The sequence below is a fragment of the Acipenser ruthenus genome, chromosome 4 (genome assembly GCF_902713425.1).
Source record: "Acipenser ruthenus chromosome 4, fAciRut3.2 maternal haplotype, whole genome shotgun sequence".
NCBI lineage: Eukaryota > Metazoa > Chordata > Actinopteri > Acipenseriformes > Acipenseridae > Acipenser > Acipenser ruthenus.
Window position 1 is genome coordinate 558,721 of NC_081192.1, and position 24,088 is coordinate 582,808.

At 39.2% G+C, this 24,088-nt stretch overlaps 1 protein-coding gene across 1 annotated transcript; it reads left to right on the top strand.

The window, feature by feature from the left end:
• The first annotated feature begins 1,207 nt into the window (after positions 1–1,207).
• LOC117399315 (diacylglycerol O-acyltransferase 1-like) lies at positions 1,208–23,949 on the top strand. Its single transcript, XM_033998409.3, has 17 exons — positions 1,208–1,585; positions 4,269–4,356; positions 5,390–5,430; positions 6,687–6,772; positions 7,240–7,292; positions 12,065–12,170; positions 12,901–13,029; positions 14,321–14,395; positions 14,491–14,594; positions 14,847–14,885; positions 15,218–15,259; positions 15,558–15,602; positions 16,393–16,505; positions 18,713–18,778; positions 19,110–19,197; positions 19,774–19,836; positions 23,327–23,949. The coding sequence occupies exons 1-17, from the start codon at positions 1,389–1,391 to the stop codon at positions 23,486–23,488; spliced, it is 1,497 nt and encodes a 498-aa protein (XP_033854300.3). The 5' UTR covers positions 1,208–1,388; the 3' UTR covers positions 23,489–23,949.
• The last annotated feature ends 139 nt before the right edge of the window (positions 23,950–24,088 follow it).

Genomic DNA, 24,088 nt, shown 5'->3' on the forward strand with positions numbered 1-24,088 from the left:
CCTGTGTTTTAGGACTATGTTGGCAGATAGCACACACATGCAGCCTCTCAGTAGGTCTCTAGGGAGCACTCAGGTCATACACCTAGTGGGCCATGACGATGGATGTCTCTTGTGTTATCTGCAGAGTTTTGTATGTTGTTCGTCTTAACTGATGATGGCTGTCTGTGGTTGCTTGTGTTGCCTTGCCCCTTCCACTGCTTGTAAAGGGGTGGGATTCCCTACTAGCATTTCCCTACTTTTGTCGTTTTAATATCAACCCTAACTGATGCATTAAAGTTTTTTGCATATAATATACCTGTATATATATGATGGGGAAAAAAGGACAAAAGGGACATTTTCTGGCAGTTAAATTACTTGGGGAGTAATCCTCCAGTTGATAAGTCAGTTCAAATATGGCTGCAAATCTCAAAACAATTCATATTTTTTGTTTGCTTCTGTGAAAAAGCAGCATGTTTCTCTGCCTGCAAGTACACGCTGCTGCTAACCTGTCTCAAAGCTGCCCTCTAGGGGCCGTCCACTGAATGGTGAAAACGTACAGGCTTTGAGTGCTTGACTCTTCAGCAAAGCTGCAGACAGGGATGTGGACCTCTGTCAGGAGATGGGAGCTTGATGAAGACTAACTGGCATTCGGTCACCAATGACAGTGTCAGATCAGTACACAGCATGGTTCAGGGCTGCTGTGTCAGATCAGTACACAGCATGGTTCAGGGCCACAGTGTAGGTTCAGTACACAGCATGGTTCAGGGCTGCTGTGTCAGATCAGTACACAGCATGGTTCAGGGCTGCTGTGTCAGACAATGGGAGTAAGTCTTGTTTTATGATATTATAGATTCGTCTGTCAAAGCTGCTCCAGTTCTGTACTCTGCCCAAAACAGCATGTTACTGACGCTGGAGTGTTAACTTTACATTTTTAGAGAGTCAATAAGAACAAGCAGGCTTTTAACATGCAACCAACAAACAAAACAAATTCTTAGCTGGACAAAAAAAAATATGCAGGACTGAAAGGGTTAAACAATCACCACTATTAAAACATTAAAATATGTTTTGAGGTGGGGTCACTAACTATAACACACCCTAATCCCGCAGGACCAAACATCTAACGTTTGACTCTGTCTTTTAAAGGTAGAAGCACTTCAACTCTTAGAGGTCTCCGCGTCTTTACTGTAAACACTAATAAAACTACAACTCCCATGATACACAGGGAAAAGGCAGTCTTTGCGACGCGTACGGTACTAGCACGTAGACGACGTCTTGCTACAGTGCATACCGAGAGAGTGGGTATTGCCAAGGTGCTAAAGCAGCTGCCCATGTCATGAATAGAAAGCGGCTGAGTTCAGTTAGGGAACACTTGCATTACAACTGCAGAGCTTTTAAGTGTTTTAAAGAAAATGGGGGATAAACTGGAGGTCCCCGTCGGTCGTAAAAGGAGAACCCCGATCTCTGGTTTGAAAACGAATGGGTTCAAGAAGTCTGGTGGTGTAGAGAATAACGATAAAAACACGAGCCACAAAGTCATTAACAAGACAAACGATGAGAAAACAGCGCAAGCGCCAGTCACCGTGAAGCCGGTGTACGACAGACTCCGGTAAGATTGAACGCCGATGGCATACCGTATATACAATGCACACGTTTTGACTGTAAATGATAGCGTATGTCGGGGGTATGTATTGTCGAGCTCGCATTATGAACTCCAAAATCAACATTACTCATGTGAAGTGTTTTATTTTGTGTCAATCAAACATGGCCCTCGATATCTCTTTATTTTAATTGTTCTGTTTGCTGTAGTACTACCACATTAATGTTTAATTTATTTTTAAGAAGATTTTAAATTTAGGGCTAAATTCTGCATTCCGGGATGCCTGAGAAGTTCTTCTTTATAACCTTTATTACACGTTTCTGTTGACAATGTTTTTATCAAGTAGTAATTAAGCACCTTACTCCAAACAGGCTGTACCAATTAAAATGAACTCAGAGATGAAATACCGTAAACTTCACTGACTTATTGAACAGACAGGTAGTGCGTGAAGTTGGGTGTGTCCTGCTAAAATTCTCACCTTGCTGCTAGTATTAAACACTGGGCGTTTACTTAAAATCCCGTCAGAACCCTTCCTTGTAAATTATGATGTTCGGTGCGGGGCAAACCACAGAAGCTTCACAGAAACGCACACTGACTTTTTTTCATCATTATTCATTCATAGGTTTTCGGACTGCTGTAAATAACATTTCTGTATACGAAGTTCTACTGAAAGACTGAGGCACCTTCCCGTAATATTATATATGAAATGTCTGATTTGAGTAGAAAGTGTAACATGTAAGATCATGCTACCATAGTACTCCCCAACAGTTAGTTACCCGTGTAACATGTATGATCATGCTACCATAGTACTCCCCAACAGTTAGTTACCCGTGTAACATATATGATCATGCTACCATAGTACTCCCCAGCAGTTAGTTACCTGTGTAACATGTATGATCATGCTACCATAGTACTCCCCAGCAGTTAGTTACCCGTGTAACATGTATGATCATGCTACCATAGTACTCCCCAGCAGTTAGTTACCCGTGTAACATGTATGATCATGCTACCATAGTACTCCCCAGCAGTTAGTTACCCATGTAACATGTATGATCATGCTACCATAGTACTCCCCAGCAGTTAGTTACCCGTGTAACATGTATGATCATGCTACCATAGTACTCCCCAGCAGTTAGTTACCTGTGTAACATGTATGATCATGCTACCATAGTACTCCCCAGCAGTTAGTTACCTGTGTAACATGTATGATCATGCTACCATAGTACTCCCCAGCATTAGTTACCCGTGTAACATGTATGATCATGCTACCATAGTACTCCCCAGCAGTTAGTTACCCAACCCTGGGTTAAGGTGAGCAGAGCTGCCGCGCACTCAGGACATGAACTCGACTTTGTTCATTCTCCACGTCATTGATGAGCGGATTGATAAACAGCACCAGAACTGGCCTATAAAACAAATGGCAACTCAAGCCATTGGCAGTTTAATTAAGTAATTTTAAAGATAATGGGTTTTTAACTCTATCATTTACAGTTATGAGCTTGTATCAAGCCTATATGCCAGTGTGTTTCTTTTTAGTCTCCTAATCTCTGTTTTACAGCAAAGGGTACATACAGTGAGAAAGACATATTGCCTTTTACAATGGCTGGGAAGTCACTGCGAAAATGAAATCCTTCCAGTTATTAGTAACTGTAAATTCACCTGCACGTTTAATGTTAAGTGATGCAGGAGTATGAGCTGTGTGAATTAGTCTGTTGCTTAAATAAATAATGCGGCCTGCCACCACACTAGACCCTATTGTGCAATGTTGAAAGTATAAAGGTCACAGGAGATACCTGTTAAGGAAGTGGGGCATTTTAACAACGCAGGTGCAGTGCAAGAGCAAAGTACAGAGCACACCAAAGAATGAGGTCTCCGTGTTTGCACTGGATTATTATTATTATTATTAAGGCCTGGTGAAATTAGGGCCCGTTGTTCACTTCAGTCAGGTTTTAAGTTAGGAAAGTGGTCAGCCCCAGTATCTTTTATAGGTGATATAAAATGATGTACTGTAAGGTGCATAGACTTTTTGAAGTGTTTTAAAGGAAAGCAGTAACCAAGGCTTTGAAAGCAGTTTAATAACAGCTGTATTGTTATTAGTCTCTTTGATTTGTGCTGCCATTTTTGTTTTGTTTTCAATCAGTCAATCTTTTTCTTGTAGAGCCTTTCGTCATGAATCACCAACGTGCTATACAGATATAAAATAACTCAAAATAAAAAGTGTACAAAACAACTGAGGAATAGTCAAATATAAGAATAGGAAATGGCCCTTTAAATTACATCTATTAAAATGATAAACATGTTTTTAATCTTACTTTAAAAAGCAGTGTCAAAAGAAATAGTATTACCTCCTGGGTTTGCAAAACCACCCCAGGAGTAGTGGGGTTGTTAGCCATATGTAGTGTATGTTTTCAGTGAAGAAATTACCTGTGTGAATTACGGCATTTATATCAACCTTAAAAGCTCAATCGAAGCATATGCTATAAACCTACAGTACATTGTGTTCTTTGTTTCTAGTTTGCATTTGAATAATGGCAAACCTGTTTGTTTGTTTTTCATTCTGTAGTGCTACATCCTAGTGGAAATTATTTCCACAATCTTACTGTTCATTCAGGTACTCAACTCTGCAAGTCTCTTAAGCGCAGTTTTTCAATTCTCTCTCTCTCTCTCTCTCTCTCTCTCTCTCATTCCACAGCTGCCACAGGCTGCAGGAGTCCCTGCTCAGCTCAGCCAGTGGCTACAGCAACTACCGTGGAATCCTCAACTGGTGTGTGGTCATGCTGGTGAGTACAGGTTTCATAGCACTGCTATAGAGAACTGTACCTAAACCGAAGTGCTGTTTTAAACTCAAAATACAAGCGAACACACCTGTAGATGTAGTTTATTGAGCTGCTCGTTACTCCTACAGTCCCTGCTCAATGTGGCTAATTCTGTGAAACAAACCAGACCACGTTACTACTTTGTGTCTGCTAATCTCTAAATTGTGGGTTCAATGCTTTTGCCTGCTGGAGCTGTTCATGTCTTCATTAACAGTTACTGTTGGGGTGTGTTCAGTTGATTTATTAATAATAATTGTTATTTTCTATAAAATGATAGTAGTCATTAGACAGATCATAGGCATTGATTGCTCTCTTTCATTTTGTTATACTGGCATATTACAGAACACTTTCTTTGACAAATCAATAAATGCAGAGAGGGTTGACTATACCAAAGAGTGAGACGTCCAGGCCAAAGAATGAGACTTTCCAGCTAGTCAGCTGTGTCGTTGCTCAAGGCAAGGCCTCTCATCTGGTCCTTGGGGACACCCAACAGTCCAGGTTTTTAATCCAACCAGCACTTAATAGTGTATTTTAAAATGTACACTGCTTAATATTGCATATGAAACACTTAATGTACTGTAATAATATTTCCACACGCATGTTAATATTATACAAATAACTATTACTACTACAAATAATAATTATGTTAATAATAATTATTTTTAAAGCTAGTTTATCAGTGAGGGGATTAGAAACTGGTACAAAAGGAATTTGTTGCTGCGACGACACTGCTGTGCTGTTTGCACGGTGTGTTTCGCTTTCTTGATGTAACATCTTTTTCCCCTTGATGGCCTCAGGACAGCTCCTGGCGACACGGGTACATTTAAAAATGTGTGCTACTGGGACAATGAAGGGCCACTTATTTGTCCAGTGGACTGTACACAATAAAAATTCCTACAGTATCTGCAGAGAGACTGCTTTCTCACGTCCCAATCTCTATTACTGTAGGATTATCGGTACAGTTACTAACTGAAGCTTCTCTCTCTCTCTCTTCCAGGTCTTGAGCAATGCACGCCTTTTCTTAGAAAACCTTATAAAGTAAGTAATGAGTCATGTACAGTATTCTCTCCTAGACAGCAATTCATAGCCTTTGCAATGGCAATATAGTGGAGGTGGCTGTACCTGCATCTCACTTTGCAGTTTGTTGTGTCCAGAGAACAGTTTCAGTTGTGATGAAACTTGGGGCTGTAAATGCCATTCTTGGGCTATAAGGAGGAAGTGCCTGTCAGCCTGTCAGAGGACCACGTTGATAGGCTATTTATTGTAGCACTTGCTATCATACCTGTTTGTTCCTGGTGGTGTGTGCTGTGTTTACCGCTTCAGCACCACAGTGCTGTGCCTTAATAATGGGCTCTTTCCAAGGCGAGGTGGCTATACAGTGTAGTCTAATAACCTGACCTTAGTCACACTCTGCTGAAACATGTTTGCTCTAGTAAACACTCTCTTCACTACAACATTTCATATGCCAAAGAAATGACACTAAATACTGTAGTCCAAATGTTCTCTCTAAAATTAGGAATGCAGTAGCAGTTGAAACAGAAACATATTCGATTGATACATTTTAGATTGGTGGTATTAGGATCAGTTAGCAGATGTCGTCGTTGGCTTTAAAAGCCTTGGTGCATGTAATGTATGCTTGCTTGATTAAACTAACATTTTAACCAATGACTAGAAATCTGAACAGAATGCATGTCTTCAACTCAACTGAACAAAAAAAAAGCACTTCTTCAGAGTGCCACCAAGGCAATGACATAAACAGGTGTACCCAGACTGAGTAAAGCACTTGTAAAGATGGTAATCTGTGAGGGAGCACACTCTTCACCCTCCCAAAACACCTGCACACAAGTAAATAACAGGACAATGCTGAATGGGGTTGTAATCGTTTACTGAGCAGTAAACATGTGTTTCAACATTGTGAATATTTACATTGGGGTCCTCAGGGTTCATGCAAACAAAACCATAACACTTCAGACTATCTTCTGAGACGGCTGGAAGTCACTGATCTCTAAGCTCAATTTGCATGGCTGGAAATCTGCTGAGATGCTGCTGTACATGCATTGAGATTTCAAGGGAAGTCATGCCCCTTCTACCCCAGACCCATAAGAACATAGCAAGCTATTCTGATGCTCGTGATAAAGCTGTGAAAAAGAACCGTATAGCGTGAAAAGAGCATTGAACGTATGCAAAATCATGAAGGGCATAACCCTGATCAGGACCACATACAGCGCTATTGGGAGTCAGTCTTGTCTAATCTTGAACGTGCACACTGTTACACATTCTTCTCTTTATTACAGGTATGGCATATTGGTGGATCCAATCCAAGTGGTTTCACTCTTCCTAAAGGACCCATATAGCTGGCCTGCCATGTGTCTTATTATTGGTATGCATTGTGGCCTCCTTTGGGGGAGGGGGAAGCGTTATTGTGGTCAAACAGATTTCCAAACCAGAGTGGTGCATGTTTACAATTGGTTGAACCTCATGTTCATTTAATACCTGTGTTTCCCTTTACTGTTCTTTATCAATTGTGCCTGGTAGTGTACATCTGTGGATGTTTGTTAAATACCCTTGCTGACCTGTTTCTTTTTAAATCATACAATCATTAATGTATTAGTTGTGCAGTCTTCTCTGAAATAAATACTCAAAATAAAGCTGATCTCTGCCTGCTGTCATGTACTGGTGCACTTTATGCAGTTTCAGTGGATTATATTGAGGTAGAGGAGCAAAGCTTCTAAATGTGAAACATTCTCCCGTCTATACATATTTTGTAGGTTGTCAACCTTGCCTTTTTAATTTAGAAATCAACATGTGTTCTAACTTTTTTGTTTGTTTGTTTTGTTTTTTTTCCAGTGTCCAACGTATTCATACTAGCGGCTTTGTACATAGAAAAAAGGCTGTCAGTGGTGAGTATTCTCAGCATACACATGCCCCTAATGTTCTAATGTCATGCAGTAAGTCAGGGCACATCGGGAATTTTAAAGTGTTTTTACTCCACAGGAGGATGTCGAAGAACCACATATGGGTTGGATAATCTGAATTTGTAAAATGTTTTTTTTTACTGGGTCCTGTTGGTACTGCATCTGAAATAACTGGGACTGCAGGGTCGAAGTTCAGTCCTTGACTTAAACCACTGAGCTACAGTTTAACTCCTCTTTGTTTTTGATATTAGCAGCATATTCGCCTGTTTGTTTATAAATTCTGTCAAATAAGAAATGCTTTTGGTTTGCGAATCCCATGCATCACGTTGCATAACAGATTGTATCTTTAAAAAAAACAAATAATAATAATAAATTAATGCCTTGGTTTGTTGTTACCAAACTGATCTGATGAACAGCTGCCCCTGTGAGTACTTGCATGTATACAAACAGATACGAGATAGATTACTGTGCTTGCATGTATACAAACAGATACGAGACGGATTACTGTGCTTGCATACAAACAGATACAAGATGGATTACTGTGCTTGCATACAAACAGATACGAGACGGATTACTGTGCTTGCATACAAACAGATACGAGATAGATTACTGTGCTTGCATACAAACAGGTACGAGATAGATTACTGTGCTTGCATACAAACAGATACGAGACTGATTACTGTGCTTGCATACAAACAGATACGAGACGGATTACTGTGCTTGCATACAACCAGATACGAGACGGATTACTGTGCTTGCATACAAACAGGTACGAGACGGATTACTGTACTTGCATACAAACAGGTACGAGACGGATTACTGTGCTTGCATACAAACAGATACGAGACGGATTACTGTGCTTTCATACAAACAGGTACGAGACGGATTACTGTACTTGCATACAAACAGGTACGAGACGGATTACTGTACTTGCATACAAACAGGTACGAGACGGATTACTGTACTTGCATGTATACAAACAGATACGAGAGATTACTGTGCTTGCATACAAACAGATACGAGATGGATTACTGTGCTTGTATACAAACAGGTACGAGACGGATTACTGTGCTTGCATACAAACAGATACGAGACAGATTACTGTGCTTGCATACAAACAGGTACAAGATAGATTACTGTGCTTGCATGTATACAAACAGATACGAGATGGATTACTGTGCTTGCATGTATACAAACAGATACGAGATGGATTACTGTGCTTGCATACAAACAGATACGAGACAGATTACTGTGCTTGCATACAAACAGGTACAAGATAGATTACTGTGCTTGCATGTATACAAACAGATACGAGATGGATTACTGTGCTTGCATGTATACAAACAGATACGAGATGGATTACTGTGCTTGCATACAAACAGATACGAGATGGATTACTGTGCTTGCATACAAACAGATACGAGATGGATTACTGTGCTTGCATGTATACAAACAGATACGAGATGGATTACTGTGCTTGTATAAAAACAGATACGAGATGGATTACTGTGCTTGCATACAAACAGATACGAGATGGATTACTGTGCTTGCATACAAACAGATACGAGACGGATTACTGTGCTTGCATACAAACAGATACGAGACAGATTACTGTGCTTGCATGTATACAAACAGATACGAGATGGATTACTGTGCTTGCATACAAACAGATACGAGATGGATTACTGTGCTTGCATACAAACAGATACGAGATGGATTACTGTGCTTGCATACAAACAGATACGAGACGGATTACTGTGCTTGCATACAAACAGATACGAGACAGATTACTGTGCTTGCATGTATACAAACAGATACGAGATGGATTACTGTGCTTGCATACAAACAGATACGAGATAGATTACTGTGCTTGCATACAAACAGATACGAGATAGATTACTGTGCTTGCATGTATACAAACAGATACGAGATGGATTACTGTGCTTGCATACAAACAGATACGAGATGGATTACTGTGCTTGCATACAAACAGATACGAGATAGATTACTGTGCTTGCATACAAACAGGTACGAGAGATTACTGTACTTGCATACAAACAGGTACGAGAGATTACTGTACTTGCATACAAACATATACGAGATAGATTACTGTGCTTGCATACAAACAGATACGAGACGGATTACTGTGCTTGCATACAAAATGATACGAGACGGATTACTATACTTGCATATATACAAACGGATACGAGACGGATTGCTGTGCTTGCATACAAACAGATACGAGATGGATTACTGTACTTGCATGTATACAAATATTGAACATTGCACTTAGGAACCGCTCATTTAAAAGAAAATCCATCCATCCAAATTTTATACTAGGACAAGCTAAATTGGTTGTCCCAGACTAGTGCTAATCAGGGTCTGTGAAAGCAGCCATGCATATTTGTGTTTATGGGACTTCGTAAAACGCTTACTGTGGCTTAATGTGCTTCAATGAAAAACAAATGCTTACAGATTTTGCCAATGTCAGGCTTAACACTTCCCAATACGTCGTGATTTTCATTAACATAGTAATGTTAAGCCTTAATGAAGTTATTCATTATGTTTACTGCAGTTTAGTGACACCTATTGGGATTACTTTTTTTTTTTTTTTTTTAATGCATATGTTTTCAAATTAAAGAAAATGCCTTTTTTTTTTTCTTCAGTCATCTGAATTTATTACAAGCCAGTGCCAAAATAAATAACTCCACAACATTGTATGTCACAATCAACATGACTCTCCCTGTTATAAGAACATAAGAAAGTTTACTTGCTCATTTGGTTGTTAGTAGCTTATTGATCCCAGAATCTCATCAAGTAGCTTCTTGAAGGATCCCAGGGTGTCAACTTCAACAACATTAATGGGGAGTTGGTTCCAGACTCTCTGTGTAAAAAAGTGTATTTTGTGTTCTGAATGCCCCTTTATCTAATCTCCATTTGTGACCCCTGGTCCGTGTTTCTTTTTTCAGGTCAAAAAAGTCCCCTGGGTCGACATTGTCAATACCTTTTAGAATTTTAAGTGCTTGAATCAGATTGCTGCGTAGTCTTCTTTGTTTAAGACTGACTAGATTCCATTCTTTTAGCCTGTCTGCATACAACATGCCTTTTAAACCAGGAATAATTCTGGTCGCTCTTCTTTGCACTCTCCAGAGCAGCAATATCCTTTTTGTAGCGAGGTGACCAGAACTGAACACAATATTCTAGATGAGGTCTTACTAATGCGTTGTAAAGTTTTAACATTACTTCCCTTGATTTAAATTTATATCCGAGCATCTTGTTGGCCTTTTTTTATAGCTTCCCCACATTGTCTAGATGAAGACATTTCTGAGTCAACATAAACTCCTAGATTCCTTCTTCAATTTCAGTATCTCCCATATGATATTTATAATGCACATTTGTATTGCCTGTGTGCAGTACCTTACACTTTTCTCTATTAAATGTCATTTGCCATGTGTCTGCTCAGTTCTGAATGCTGTCTAGATCATTTTGAATGTCCTTTGCTGCTGCAACAGTGTTTGCCCCTCCTCCTATTTTTGTGTCGTCTGCAAATTTAACAAGCTTGCTTACTGTACCAGAATCTAAATCATTAATGTAGATTAGGAATAGCAGAGGACCCAATACTGGTCCCTGTGGTACACCACTGGTTACCTCGCTCCATTTTGAGGTTTCTCCTCTAATCAGTACTTTCTGTTTTCTACATGTTAACCACTCCCTAATCCATGTGCATGCATTTCCTTGAATCCCTACTGCGTTCAGTTTGAGAATTAATCATTTATGCGGGACTTTGTCTGGAAATCTAAATAAACCATGTCGTATGCTTTGCAATTATCCATTGTCGATGTTGCATCCTCAAAAAAGTCAAGCAGGTTAGTTAGACACGATCTCCCTTTCCTAAAACCATGCTGTCTGTCTCCCAGGATACTGTTACTATATAGGTTATCCGCAGTTTAATTACAAAAGTGTGAATTATTTTAGGATAGAAGTATGAAATATTAAGCTTGATATCTGTTTTGTATTCAGCACATTAAGCCACGTTAAGCGCGTTCCACATTATTAAGCAGGTTATTTTTAGGGCTTAGTGTGATTTATTATAGTGTGTATGTTAATGAAACCCACGACTAATTAGTATTATCAGATTAAGGAACTTGGCTAGTTTCTGCTGGAGTGGGATTTATGCAGTAGACTTTTTTTCGTTGATCATATGGGACAGTAGTCACCGAATGCCCACCCCGCCCCCGGCTGCACGTGTGTCTTGTTTTTGTGTTCTTAAAGCCACGGTAGCGTGGCACTGCGATGTGTGCTGCTTGTACCGATATTGAGCAGAAAATGAACTTGTAATGGTTCATTTTCATTGCAAGAAAATATAGAAAGCTCTTGGAAACGTTTGAGTGCCGCAGACAGTGCCATCGCGGGCTGCATTTGGGAACCCCTGATTTAACTCCTCGGTTTGCCTCTTCCTTATAATTTCATGTTGAAACAAAGTCCTTTAACTAACTGGATTGAAAACTTCTTTGCAGATTGTACCATTGCAAATGCATTATTTATTTTTGCTCTCTGCAAATTAATAATGTTGTGTCAGCTGCATGAGTTACGTAACACCGTTGCAATGTAACATTTTAGAATCTAGAGCATCTTCACTTGAGTAACAGATATATTCTTTCGGTTCTGTTTTGTGAGTGTTTTATAGAGTTAATATGAAACTGGGACAGCACACTAATGTATTGCACTAATTTGCGGTTGTTTTTGCTCTCACGAAGGGTTTTTTCTCTGAGAGGGTTGGTTTTTTGCTTCACTTCTTCAACCTCTCCATGATCCTTTGCTTCCCTGTGGCTTTAGTGTTGATGGTCAGTTCCATGACTCCAGGTAAGCCTGTGCATACTGTAAAAAGCCAGTGGTTCACGATGTGGGGTGTCTAAATGTGTATGAAACCAGATACCGTACATACTATAATGTCATATGTATATGTGTATATATATATATATATATATATATATATATATATATATTAATTAATTGGGCCATGTTAAGACCTCCTCCAGTACTCATCCATGACCCTGTAATGAAAATGTAGTTGAAAGTAAGCAGTCCTAAGGGAGCATGCTTTTTAATTGCCATTGTTAGCACTATGTATTGCAATCTAGAAGCATTGGGGCTTTGTATCTTTTTTTTAAAAAAACAGCATATTCAATTCAATTCAAACCTTTATTTAAACAGGTAAAGACATTGAGAACAAGTTCTCATTTAAAATATGAATAATTATTGAAAAATATTGAATTGCCCTTTTGCCTTGTTACATGATTTTGGCCAGAGCCTGCAATTGGTGTGATGCAGTGTTTGAGCTAGATTGTGGTATAACTGGGAAATGGGGTATTTTAGTCAGTAAGGTAATGTGTTTTAATATACTGTATCTGGCTGTGTTTCAGTGGTAAATTGTATGGAGCCCAGCATAATGCAGATTTATACTGTTACATAAACACATGCGATTTAGTAAAATGCTAGTGTGCCAGGTAAGCACACAATTGAATATGACAGCTCTCTAATATTCCACTTACTGCTGCATGTGTTAATGTTCTTCCTTTGTATTTGGACGCAGTTGGCGGTGTGTTTGCACTGGCAGTCTACACAATCCTGTTCCTCAAGCTGTACTCCTACAAAGATGTGAATAGGTGGTGCAGAGAAATCAGACGGGCTGAAGCTCGCACTCTGGCCCGATCACAGTCATGTAAGTGTGCTACACATTCATATTTACACTGCCCTGGCTTCCTTTAGTATGTGTTGAACTGTGTAGCCAAACAAATAACAATGGGGCATTTCAGAAACTGTTTTTTAATGTTGGAGATTGTGTGTTGAGTCTTTCCAAAGTTTTTTTTGTTGGTATGACAATTAAACAGCAAGACCTAATTGCATGTATCATTCAACTTATAAACGTGCTGAGGCTGCTAAATCAAAAAGAACGCACCAGCAGGCACTAGCATTTAGTTTTCCCAACTTCACAACTCGCTCTCGCTCTCTCTCTCTCTCTCCCTCCCTCCCTCCCTTCAGGCTGAGATGCAGATGTTATCAGTGTTTAGTCTGAGATTGCCTCTCTTGTTGGGTGGCTGTTGCCCCCCCCCCCCCCATTTTTATAAGTGCCCACCTTAGGCACTACAGTATGGCGTACATTTAGTTGAAGGGTGTATTTATTAGTCTTGTGGCTGTTATACTCTGAAACATAAAGTTCTTACCAGAATGGAGCACTAATTTGGAGGAACAGTCACAATGCAAAATAAAATAAAGACTTAATGATTTTACAAACCCTCCTTTTTTAATAAGAATAGATCCATCTCACTCTAGCTCGCGTTGCTTTAGTGAGCAGAACTGCATTTTTTCTTCATTATTGTATGGCTAGGATCAATCATATTTTCTCAAAGAACCTTCTGTCATAACCACTAGAGATGAAAGGAGTTGTATGACACTGCTGGTCCACTGGGCAACCTTGTCACCATTTGCATAATGCATGGCTTACTTTTGGTACGCTTATTTATCCTTTTGTGAAGCATTGCATTCGTCAGGATTATGAGTACTGTATTTTAGATACAAAGTAGAAGATGTAATATGTACTCTTTCACTGGTGCTTGTGTTTTTTCAGCTTGCTTTCTTTAAACTTGAGAATGCAACAATTACTTTCACCTGCTGGCCTTGGAGGAAAAAGCAGTCCTTTTCTCTGTGCCAGATTCATAAAGGACTTTGCAACCTTGACTGTATTGTCCTAGAGCTCGATTTTGTCCCATGAGACCTGCAAGGTTATCCTTGAACCCTGAACTCCCTCCCCGAGAACCTGGGCGGATACCGATGTATGTGTTGGTTCTGCGGTAATATTGTGAGCAGAAATGATTGACAGGCTGTACAGAGACTTCATGAAACGTATCTTTAGGACGTTTATATTTTCATTGTATCTAGAGTCTGCAATTGTGATAACTTGGTTGTCTGTCTGTCCGACGCATACATCTTTGTACCTCTTATACTTTCCACAGTCCCCATGGCCCACAAATCTAATGGTGATGCAGGGCAGGCCCACGTGACGTATCCAGGGAACCTCAAACACAGAGGTAAGAGTATAAACCCTGAAACACACTGCAACCAGAAGAGCTTCATGTGGAAAGTACTTCCCACCCTTCAACAGTTCTCTGTCTCTCTTGTCCAGATTTATATTACTTCATATTTGCGCCAACTCTCTGCTATGAACTCAATTTCCCACGGTCCCCTCGCATACGGAAGCGCTTTCTGCTTCGGAGGCTTTTTGAGATGGTGAGTTCCATAGAATAAAAAAGAAAGTAATAATAATAATATTCCATTTTTGTATAAGAACAAAGTTGCGTTTTTTAATATAAATACTGTACAACCCTCATAAGACATTGCAAACCCTAACCGTATTTATCCGATGTAATCCACAGAAGTCTGCTTGGCTGTTCTGGTTATGGCTACAATATTGTGTATTTTTGTGGCACTTTTCTCTTGGGACCAAAGTAACATTTTCTCCCCTTGTTTGTTTTTTTTCAGCTTTTCTTTATACAGCTGCTGGTGGGATTAATACAACAGGTATGTCTGTGTAGGTTGAACACAAGCTGGTGGAGGTGTACTGTGTCCAGACTAACCCTGTGGGTTATGTTAGACTTTCTGTGTGTGTGCGACTATTTGTATTTAATCCAAGCACATCTAAACCAGCACTGAACTGCTTACAGTTCCTGGCACTCTGTAAAGTTATGCCATGCCCCGTTGAAATTGCCTTCATGTCAGCCTCCTTGAATTGTATTTAACAGAGCAGAAGACTTTCTGGGGGTTGGGATCTTTTTAAATAAATAAATAAATAAATAAATAAATAAATCACAAACCTTTTTTTAATGAATCTTTTTTTTTAATATATATTTCAGTGGATGGTTCCAACAATTCAAAATTCTAGGAAGCCATTTAAGGTAAGCAGTAACTTCACAGTCCAATTAATGGTTTTTATACTTGTATTAGAACCTGAAATGTCTTGTTATTATATTTTATATATTATCTCTCTCTATGTGTTTGTTTGTGTGTGTGTGTGTGTGTGTGTGTGTCTATATATATATATATATATATATATATATATATATATATATATATATATATATATATATATAATAAATATATATATATATATATATAAATAAATATAAATATAAATTCATTAGTACTAGGTTGCTATCCAGTCCTCATTGAAATATATTGTCATTTCTTCTTTAGGACATGAATTATTCAAGACTTATAGAGCGTCTCTTGAAGCTTGCTGTAAGTATTGCAGAAATAAAACTAGAGTACCTCTTGACCATATAAACAGCAAAGGAAAGCAGATGTGCGCTGGCTGGTTACACTTACTGCCGGTTACATGTTCTACGTGTGCCAACAGGATCACATTGAAACTGACAGGCCTCTTCTAATGTTTAGTAGAGTTTGTTTGTTTGTTTGTTTTTATTTATTTGTATTGAATCATTTCTCATGCTGTGCTGGTACTCACTCATGCTCGAATTTTAAGAAGTATTTATCAGCAGGTGTTAAATAAATCCATTCATTAATGTGTTTACGAACGAGAAAAGCAATCCTTCCCTCACCTTTACAATTGAGTACCAGTCAACAGCAACTCACTTCAGCATGGAGTGTTTTAAAACCCAATTGGAAGCAAGTTTTCCGCTCATCCTGGGCGCTGACATTTCTACTGTCGTACTGAAGCTCTAAAGGTCAGTGTATGGCCTCGGCCAGTTGGCTTTTCTAACGCTCCGTGCCGACGCTAGCTGCATTGGGTGCTACTCAACTGTAAAGGGGAGGGAAGGTTAGCTTTTCTTGCTTTGAAATAACACATTAATGAATGGATTTATTCAATTAGGAGTGTGAGTGTCAGCACACCCCTAGACTGGAGGCTCACCTGTGTGCATTAGAGCTCTGAGTAAGCTACAGAGCGGAAGGGACCGCTTGCAGCTTACAGCACAGTTTTTATTACAAAATATATGTTTGTTTTAGCTGCTGAATTTTGTATTTTGTTAGTTTTAAAAAGCATAGGCTCTTCTTTACCCCCCACCCCCAGGTCCCCAATCACTTAATCTGGCTGATCTTCTTCTACTGGTTTTTCCACTCGTCGATGAATTTCGTGGCCGAGCTCATGCAGTTCGGAGACAGGGAGTTCTACAGAGACTGGTGGTAGGTACAGGATGACAGCAGCAGCAGCACCCTAGTGCCCGTCCCTTTTGTCTCTGAGGTTTATTACTGCACCAGCCCCAGATGCCTACAGTGCTGTTTGAAGACTGATTTAAAGGGATACATTAAGATTATGGGGTCTATTTTTTGACCCTAAACACCCTGCAGCTGTCACTGCCCTATCACGCACCTCTCAACCCATTAAGTGCCATAGTCCTCATTTGAGGACAGGCTACTTTGTAATTTTTGGAGCATTTTTAAGTGATGTCCTACCTGTTAATAAAATTCTCTTCACTGTGTTATAACACCGTGTAACAATTTTTTATTTTTTTTTGGTTCCTGGGCAGTAAGTGTTATTTCCTAATTGCTTATGCCTCAAAAGTATAGAAAATGGTTATTATTCCCCACAAACTTTGCTTCTGTGACCAGGATAGTGATATTTTGAAATGTACCTATTTCCAATGAGAAAACGGGCAAATTTGTGTCTTTTCGTTCACATAAAGTCAGAAAAAAACAACATATGAATCCAAATTAACATGTATTTATACTAAAGTAATACAAAAATGACTACAAAAGATTTAGAAGTGAGTAGTTTTTCGAGATTTACGATTATACTGTAAATCACTTTCACGAATCAGCCCCCAAATGTAGTCTCCCATCATGTTCTCGTTATACTGTCCTTGGTAGCGGCGTTCAAAGTCCAGTATATCCTGGTGGAAGCGCTCGCCTTTCTCCTCCAAGTACGCTCCCATGTTCTCCTTGAATTTGTCAATATGAGCATCAAGGATATGGACTTTGAGGGACATCCTACAGCCCATTGTGTCATAGTTCTTCACCAGAGTCTCAACCAGTTCCACATAGTTTTCGGCCTTGTGATTGCCCAGGAAGCCCCGAACCACTGCGACAAAGCTGTTCCAAGCCGCTTTCTCCTTACTAGTGAGTTTCTTGGGGAATTCATTGCACTCCAGGATCTTCTTTATCTGTGGTCCGACGAAGACATCGGCTTTGACCTTTAACTCGGACAGCTTAGGGAAGAAGTCTTGAAGGTACTTGAAGGCTGCCGACTCCTTATCTAGAGCTCTGACAAATTGTTTCATAAGGCCCAATTTGATGTGCAGTGGTGGCATCAGCACCTTCCGGGGGTCCCAGCCGTACTCATCGTACTTCAAGGCGTCCAGCAAGGTCTTGATGCTGTTGTAATCCTCTTTGAGGTGCACCGAGTGAGCCAGGGGAAGAGACGGGTACTTGTTACCATTATGGAGCAGCACGGCTTTGAGGCTCCTGGATGAGCTGTCAATGAAGGACAGTATAACGAGAACATGATGGGAGACTACATTTGGGGGCTGATTCGTGAAAGTGATTTACAGTATAATCGTAAATCTCGAAAAACTACTCACTTCTAAATTTTTTGTAGTCATTTTTGTATTACTTTAGTATAAATACATGTTAAATTTGGATTCATATGTTGTTTTTTTCTGACTTATGTGAACGAAAAGACACAAATTCGCCCGTTTTCTCATTGGAAATAGGTAAATTTCAAAATATCACTCCTGGTCACAAAAGCAAAGTTTGTGGGGAATAATAGCCATTTTTTATACTTTTGAGGCATAAGCAATTAGGAAATAACACTTACTACCCAGGAACAAAAATTGTGTTACATAGTGTAATAACTTATATTAATGTTGTTACCTACGAAAGTGAAATGTAAATGGTAATACATCAAATTACATGACTACAGCTTGTATTCTGGTTTTATTTGGTTATTTATTTATTTTGTTTAGAAGAAAAATATTTTCTGTACTTGAATGGTTTAAGCCACTTATTTACTGTATTCAGTTTGGCTAATATGGGAACCAGTAAGTCACCTGCTGGGGGTTGGGGTAATGAGAGCTGTTCCATCACACCTTCATCACATGCATGTTTCCTGTCTTCATTCACATATAATCGCATTGAAGTAGCAGGGTTCTGAAAAATATAGCGTTACACGTCCCCACGTGTTGCTATAACTGATATATAAAGATTGAAATGCCATGCACACTAGAATATTAAAAATAAACAAAAAAAACATGGAGTTATTTTTGCTGTTTATTTATAGATAGATAAATACACAGCTGAAGGACTTTTGTCCGAAACAGCATCCTCAAATACATTTTGTGATAATTTAAACCTTTTGTTTTAAATTGACATCCAAATGATTTTTTTTTTTTAAGGAACTCGGAGACTGTCACCTACTTCTGGCAGAACTGGAATATTCCCGTCCACAAGTGGTGCATTCGGTGAGTCGGAGCTAATCCCAGCTGATCTGCAACCATGAACCACCAGCCTCGCTTCCTAGCCAAAGCGGATTTGCGAAAATAGATATTATGTGGCTAATGCTAACCTCTTCTGTCCTTTTGTTCAGTAAACAAACATTTTCTCTCAATGTGGTCTCATGTAAAGCAAATAATGCATTTCACAGCTAAATTTTGTTTTCTCTTAACAAACCAACCTGGTCTCAGGATTGAGGAGGCTAATGCTACCGAGTTGTAGTGTGTAGACACACATTGGATCTAGATCTAGAAATAGTCAAGTTTATTTTGTCATGAATGTTTTTGTTTTGTTGTGAAGACACTTCTACAAGCCTATTCTGAAGAGAGGCATGAGTAAATGGGCAGCACAGACAGCAGTTTTCCTGGCTTCAGCTTTCTTTCACGAGGTGAGGATACATACAAATGTTCACCAGCCTCTAATCACACCCTTTTACCGTGGTTGTGTGTTCTTTTAAACCCTCTTTTGCTCGGTATGCACACTGTGTATTTCCTGCAGGCAGTAAACGGACAACTATACTTTTAAATCAGCATGTTTAGGTACGTTTCTCACTCGATTAGGATGAACTGAAAAGAAAGTGAAATAAACAGACGTACCTGTGCGTATAACACTGCAGAACACAGAGCACGCTATTCAACACCTCAGAATAACACTGCAGAACGCAGAGCACGCTATTCAACACCTTAGAATAACACTGCCGAACGCAGAGCACGCTATTCAGCACCTTAGAATAACACTGCCGAACGCAGAGCACGCTATTCAGCACCTTAGAATAACACTGCCGAACGCAGAGCACGCTATTCAGCACCTTAGAATAACACTGCCGAACGCAGAGCACGCTATTCAGCACCTTAGAATAGCTGGTTGATAGACAGCTCAAAAACACATTTGTGTTGGCTTTATTGCAAAAAAATTCTAATCCCCCACATCGGACTGACCCTTAACGGAGAGCTTTCTTTTTCAGTATCTGGTCAGTGTTCCCCTGAAGATGTTCCGACCATGGGCATTTATGGGCATGATATCTCAGGTAGGCACTGTCTGATTTCATGCCAATATTAACCCTTTGCATGCAGTTTATTAACATTAAAGCCGACTGATTTCATTTCTAACCTTTTTTTGAACAGGTTTGCAGATTTACTACAAATGTTAAGGTCTCCACACACAATGCGATTTGTCTGGCGATAAAATGGTATTTTTGCTGCAACACTACCTTTCACACCAGTGGCTTATAAAAAAAATTAAAAATAAATAAAAATAAACAACATTATTAATGTGTTAAAACAACCAGCACTATTGGTGTGTCTGTATGTATGAGACAAAATGAGTTAATGTATTCAAATTACGTTCGGGATTTTCAATACAATGTTACAAATAACTGAATTACGAGTACATGTAAACATACACACACATACAGTGCCTGTGTGTGTGTGTTATATATATACACATACACTGTAACGGTGCTACTAGAATAAATAAATTTGGGGTGCCAGGAAGGGAAATACCCTTACCAATAGAAAAGTAATCAAAACAAACAATAACAGAGAAGCAACAAAACATATAAAAAAACATGAAATAAGCACCATTACCAGACTACAGATACCAGTGACACAGGGGCCACCTGACCTGCACCCTGAAGCAGAGTTACTATCAAGTAAACAAAAAAAAGATTACAATTAATTACAAAAAACTAAATATACCTGTTTTTGTAATAACAAAAACCAAAAGAAATACAGAGCACACCAATAACCCCACACACCTAATAAGAAATAACCTTTCGTACCATACTCTAATAAAACTATACCAAGAAATAAAGAAAACAGGACACCAAAGTTCTGAAGCAATTAATAGTTGTATTATTCAATCAGAGCCGCAGCACAAGCCACACCATCACACTCCTAACCACTACCAATAAATAATTAAGCGTAATGGTAAATTAGCAATACACACTAAAAACCCTAATCACATTTAATTCAGCACCTGGGTTTTTAACCTAAACACCTAATAACAAAGTATTTATACAAACAAAAAAATATACCCATTATAAACTATATAAAAGTTAGCAGAAAACGAGAGGTCTATAAATAAACAAACAAACAAACAAACAAACAGTCTTAGAAGGACTATATACTTTCTCTCAAATCGTGCATAATAACTAACACAGTATAACGACAAGAGTTAAAGAAGGAGTCATTAGAAACATAATAATTACAAAAAGAAAAAGAAACAGAAAAACAAACAACGAAAATAGAACAAATACAAGTACCCACTGATTTACTTTCTGGGTCAGCGTTTGTCAATACACAACATTCACTCTGTAGATTTAAATTAACAGTCCAACCCCACTCCTACTAAGGACTGAAGAGACCTCCATGAATTTTGTATCCCGTGTAATATAATCCATCCGTGTTTGCCGCGAAAAACCCATTTAGGAATTCCTCCACATCAGAGTCCTCCACGATTGTTTTTACATATTCACAAGGTTCCACTTCCAGCCTCAACCCAGGTAGTCGAAAGCCGAATCTTGTTCATCTACTGAAACGCCGCTTCATACTATTGTGACAAACGTAGAACAGCGTTTAGAATTAAAGATTACTACCCCAGAAAACAGCAGTAACGAAAAACCACAGATGCATCCAGTCCAGGAAAAAAAAAGAAAATACGCGCTCTCTCTAGAAAGAAACCGGCGCCTTATTAAGGCTCAAGGGGGCGTGTCATTTATTACACTCAATTTTCTTAAAAGGACAGACACGGAGAACCGTGACTCGTCACAACACACTGTATCTGTTTCAATTATTAATAGATAGATGGGTAGGTAGGTAGATAGAGTGAAATATTTATCTTATTCAAAGGTACAATAGCCCTTTTGCAGAAGACCCAGACACAAGGTTGAGGTGTTTTTAAGCACTTCCATGCAATTTTATTAATTATAGAAATAAAACAAAAACAAAAACAAAAACCTAACTTGCACATGGAGTGCTAACTAAACTTTTTAAAGAAAAAACCCTAAACTATAAAACCGGACAGCTAAGCCGTTTACCGGTTGCAAAACACACAGACAAATCAAAAAGGTTCACACCGTACCTTATTAAAACCACAGCGGTTTCCACTCCGTGACAGCCTCTCTTCACACAGACTGTAGATCTGCCCTGAACAAGAACTTTCTGCTTTATACCTGACTGCTGATTACAGGCAGGTGACACAAATTAAACTTTAACATGCAATTAATTACATTTAATTACAGCCACACCCCCACATTTCTCTATCCCTGCCAACCCCCAACACGTTGCTTTCAGACAGAGATCTGCGCTGCCATAACTGGAACAGTTCTGTATTTAATCACACACAGATCAATGTAATAAAGCATCCAGAGATGATAAAGAACAAAAGCTAGAAAAGTAAAAACATTATGATTAAATACTATTAAAAAATCTCAAATATATTTGAGTTTTTACTCTTGTTTCATACGGTGTGATAGGCAACTCTCCTCTGATTTGTATCATCAGCTGGAAAAAAAATCACACATGTTAGTACTGTTTTACAGCCAATAATAATGTAGAATAAATACATAACAGCTTTTCAGAATGCTTTCAACAAATGAATCATGCACACTAGCTATGTCCAGTTCCCTGGAAATGGACTCTCAGATGTTCTCCCTCATTGCCTTGTCTTCATAATTTGTGTCCTTTTTGTTTGTACAGCTACAGGTGTTTTTGATACTGCAAAAATGATCTTTTCTTCTGCCATTGTTTACTGAGGGCACGCAAGGGAAGCTGTTCCTCATTGGTCAGTTCCCAAGCTGCTGCGCAACAAAATCGCAATCTTAGACACCAATCATATTTTTTCGTGTCGCTTCAGTGTCGCCCGTTGCATCGCAGGCAGTAGGACTGTCTCAGATAAAAAATGCATGTTTTATTTTTTTTTGTCGTGGTGCAGTGTGTCATACGCCACAAACACTTGTTGTATCGCGTCCGGTGTGTGGAGACCTTTATTGTTACAGTACTTCCAGAATTGTTTACAGACAGTACTAACTAATGTATTGCAGGGTATTCCTATTGATATTTGCCATACATGTTTTTAAAGTCTGTACATTGAAGCTTTTTGGTGACTTTGCCCGTTTCGTGTGCAGTTTGGTCTATTATTCGTGTGAGACGGATTTCAGAGAATACCAGCAGTACAGTATATATTAACCTGAAAGATCAGCTAGCACAGCCTCTCTCCTGAACACTCTGGCTGCAGTCAGCCCAGGTGCTCTGTCACAACATGACGAAGGCTCCCGCACTGACAACCAGCAGGCAGCAATGAAAACTACTCGGAGAGGCAGACTGCTGGTACCACAAATCACTGATTTGAAAAGTCTTATAGGTGTTGTTTTTAGCATTGTTTAGTACTTTGTTGTATGTTGATCAATAGTTAGTTAGCACACATAAGGTTTCATTGTACAGTCAAGTCTCAACCAGTAATGAGGGCTTGTGCCTGATCCGATAGTATTGATTGACTTTTTCCCTTATGAACTACAGATTCCCCTTGCCTGGTTTGTGGGCAGATTTCTGAGAGGCAACTATGGCAATGCTGCAGTCTGGATTTCTCTCATCATTGGGCAGCCTATCGCAGTGCTGATGTATGTTCATGACTACTACATCCTGAACTACGAGGAAACCCCAGCAGCAGGAATGGCTTGAGAGCCATGAATAGAAAAGAGGAAGATGGGTTAAGGACTTGGGAACACGGGTGCAAGAACTATAATGCTTTGTATATTTTCTATTTTATACGGGGGGGGGTAAATCATCATGGATATTTTTGGAGGGTAAACGTGTCATCCTTTCAAAGAGGAGCATCAATGGAACACAGCGGGTACCTGTTTGTTGAGATGGATAGTTGGGAAGTTCATCTCCAACAAATGGTTCTTTTGAATGTGACCCTGTGCACCAGCATCTGGAAATAAGCACAAGAAGAGGGCGAGTTTTTCATGACTTTACTGTTTGATTTGCTTATGTTGTGCTGTAAATACTTCCGAGCCAAAGCAAGCTGTTGGTGCGTGTGTCTGTTTTTATGGCTTTTTTGGTTATTTTTACTACTTTGATTAAAATGATAAAAGTGCCCTTGTTAAACCTTAGAACTTTCTACAAATCAGCTTTTCTTTTATATGGTGTAAAACACTGCCTTTTGAAATGCAGTCTCAGGATGGAGGAACATATCCATAAAGGAGGTGGGGAGTCTGTACATCTGTGTGGCATGCAGTACATAAGAAGAAAGAGCATAAGAAAGTTTACAAACGAGAG

Excerpts from the sequence above, each read along its gene's own strand:
- LOC117399315 (XM_033998409.3), top strand. The coding sequence starts at position 1,389 with ATGGGGGATAAACTGGAGGTCCCCGTCGGTCGTAAAAGGAGAACCCCG. Across the intron at positions 14,595-14,846 it reads TTCGGAGGCTTTTTGAGATG|CTTTTCTTTATACAGCTGCT; the intron begins GTGAGTTCCATA and ends GTTTTTTTTCAG. Across the intron at positions 14,886-15,217 it reads TGGTGGGATTAATACAACAG|TGGATGGTTCCAACAATTCA; the intron begins GTATGTCTGTGT and ends TATATATTTCAG.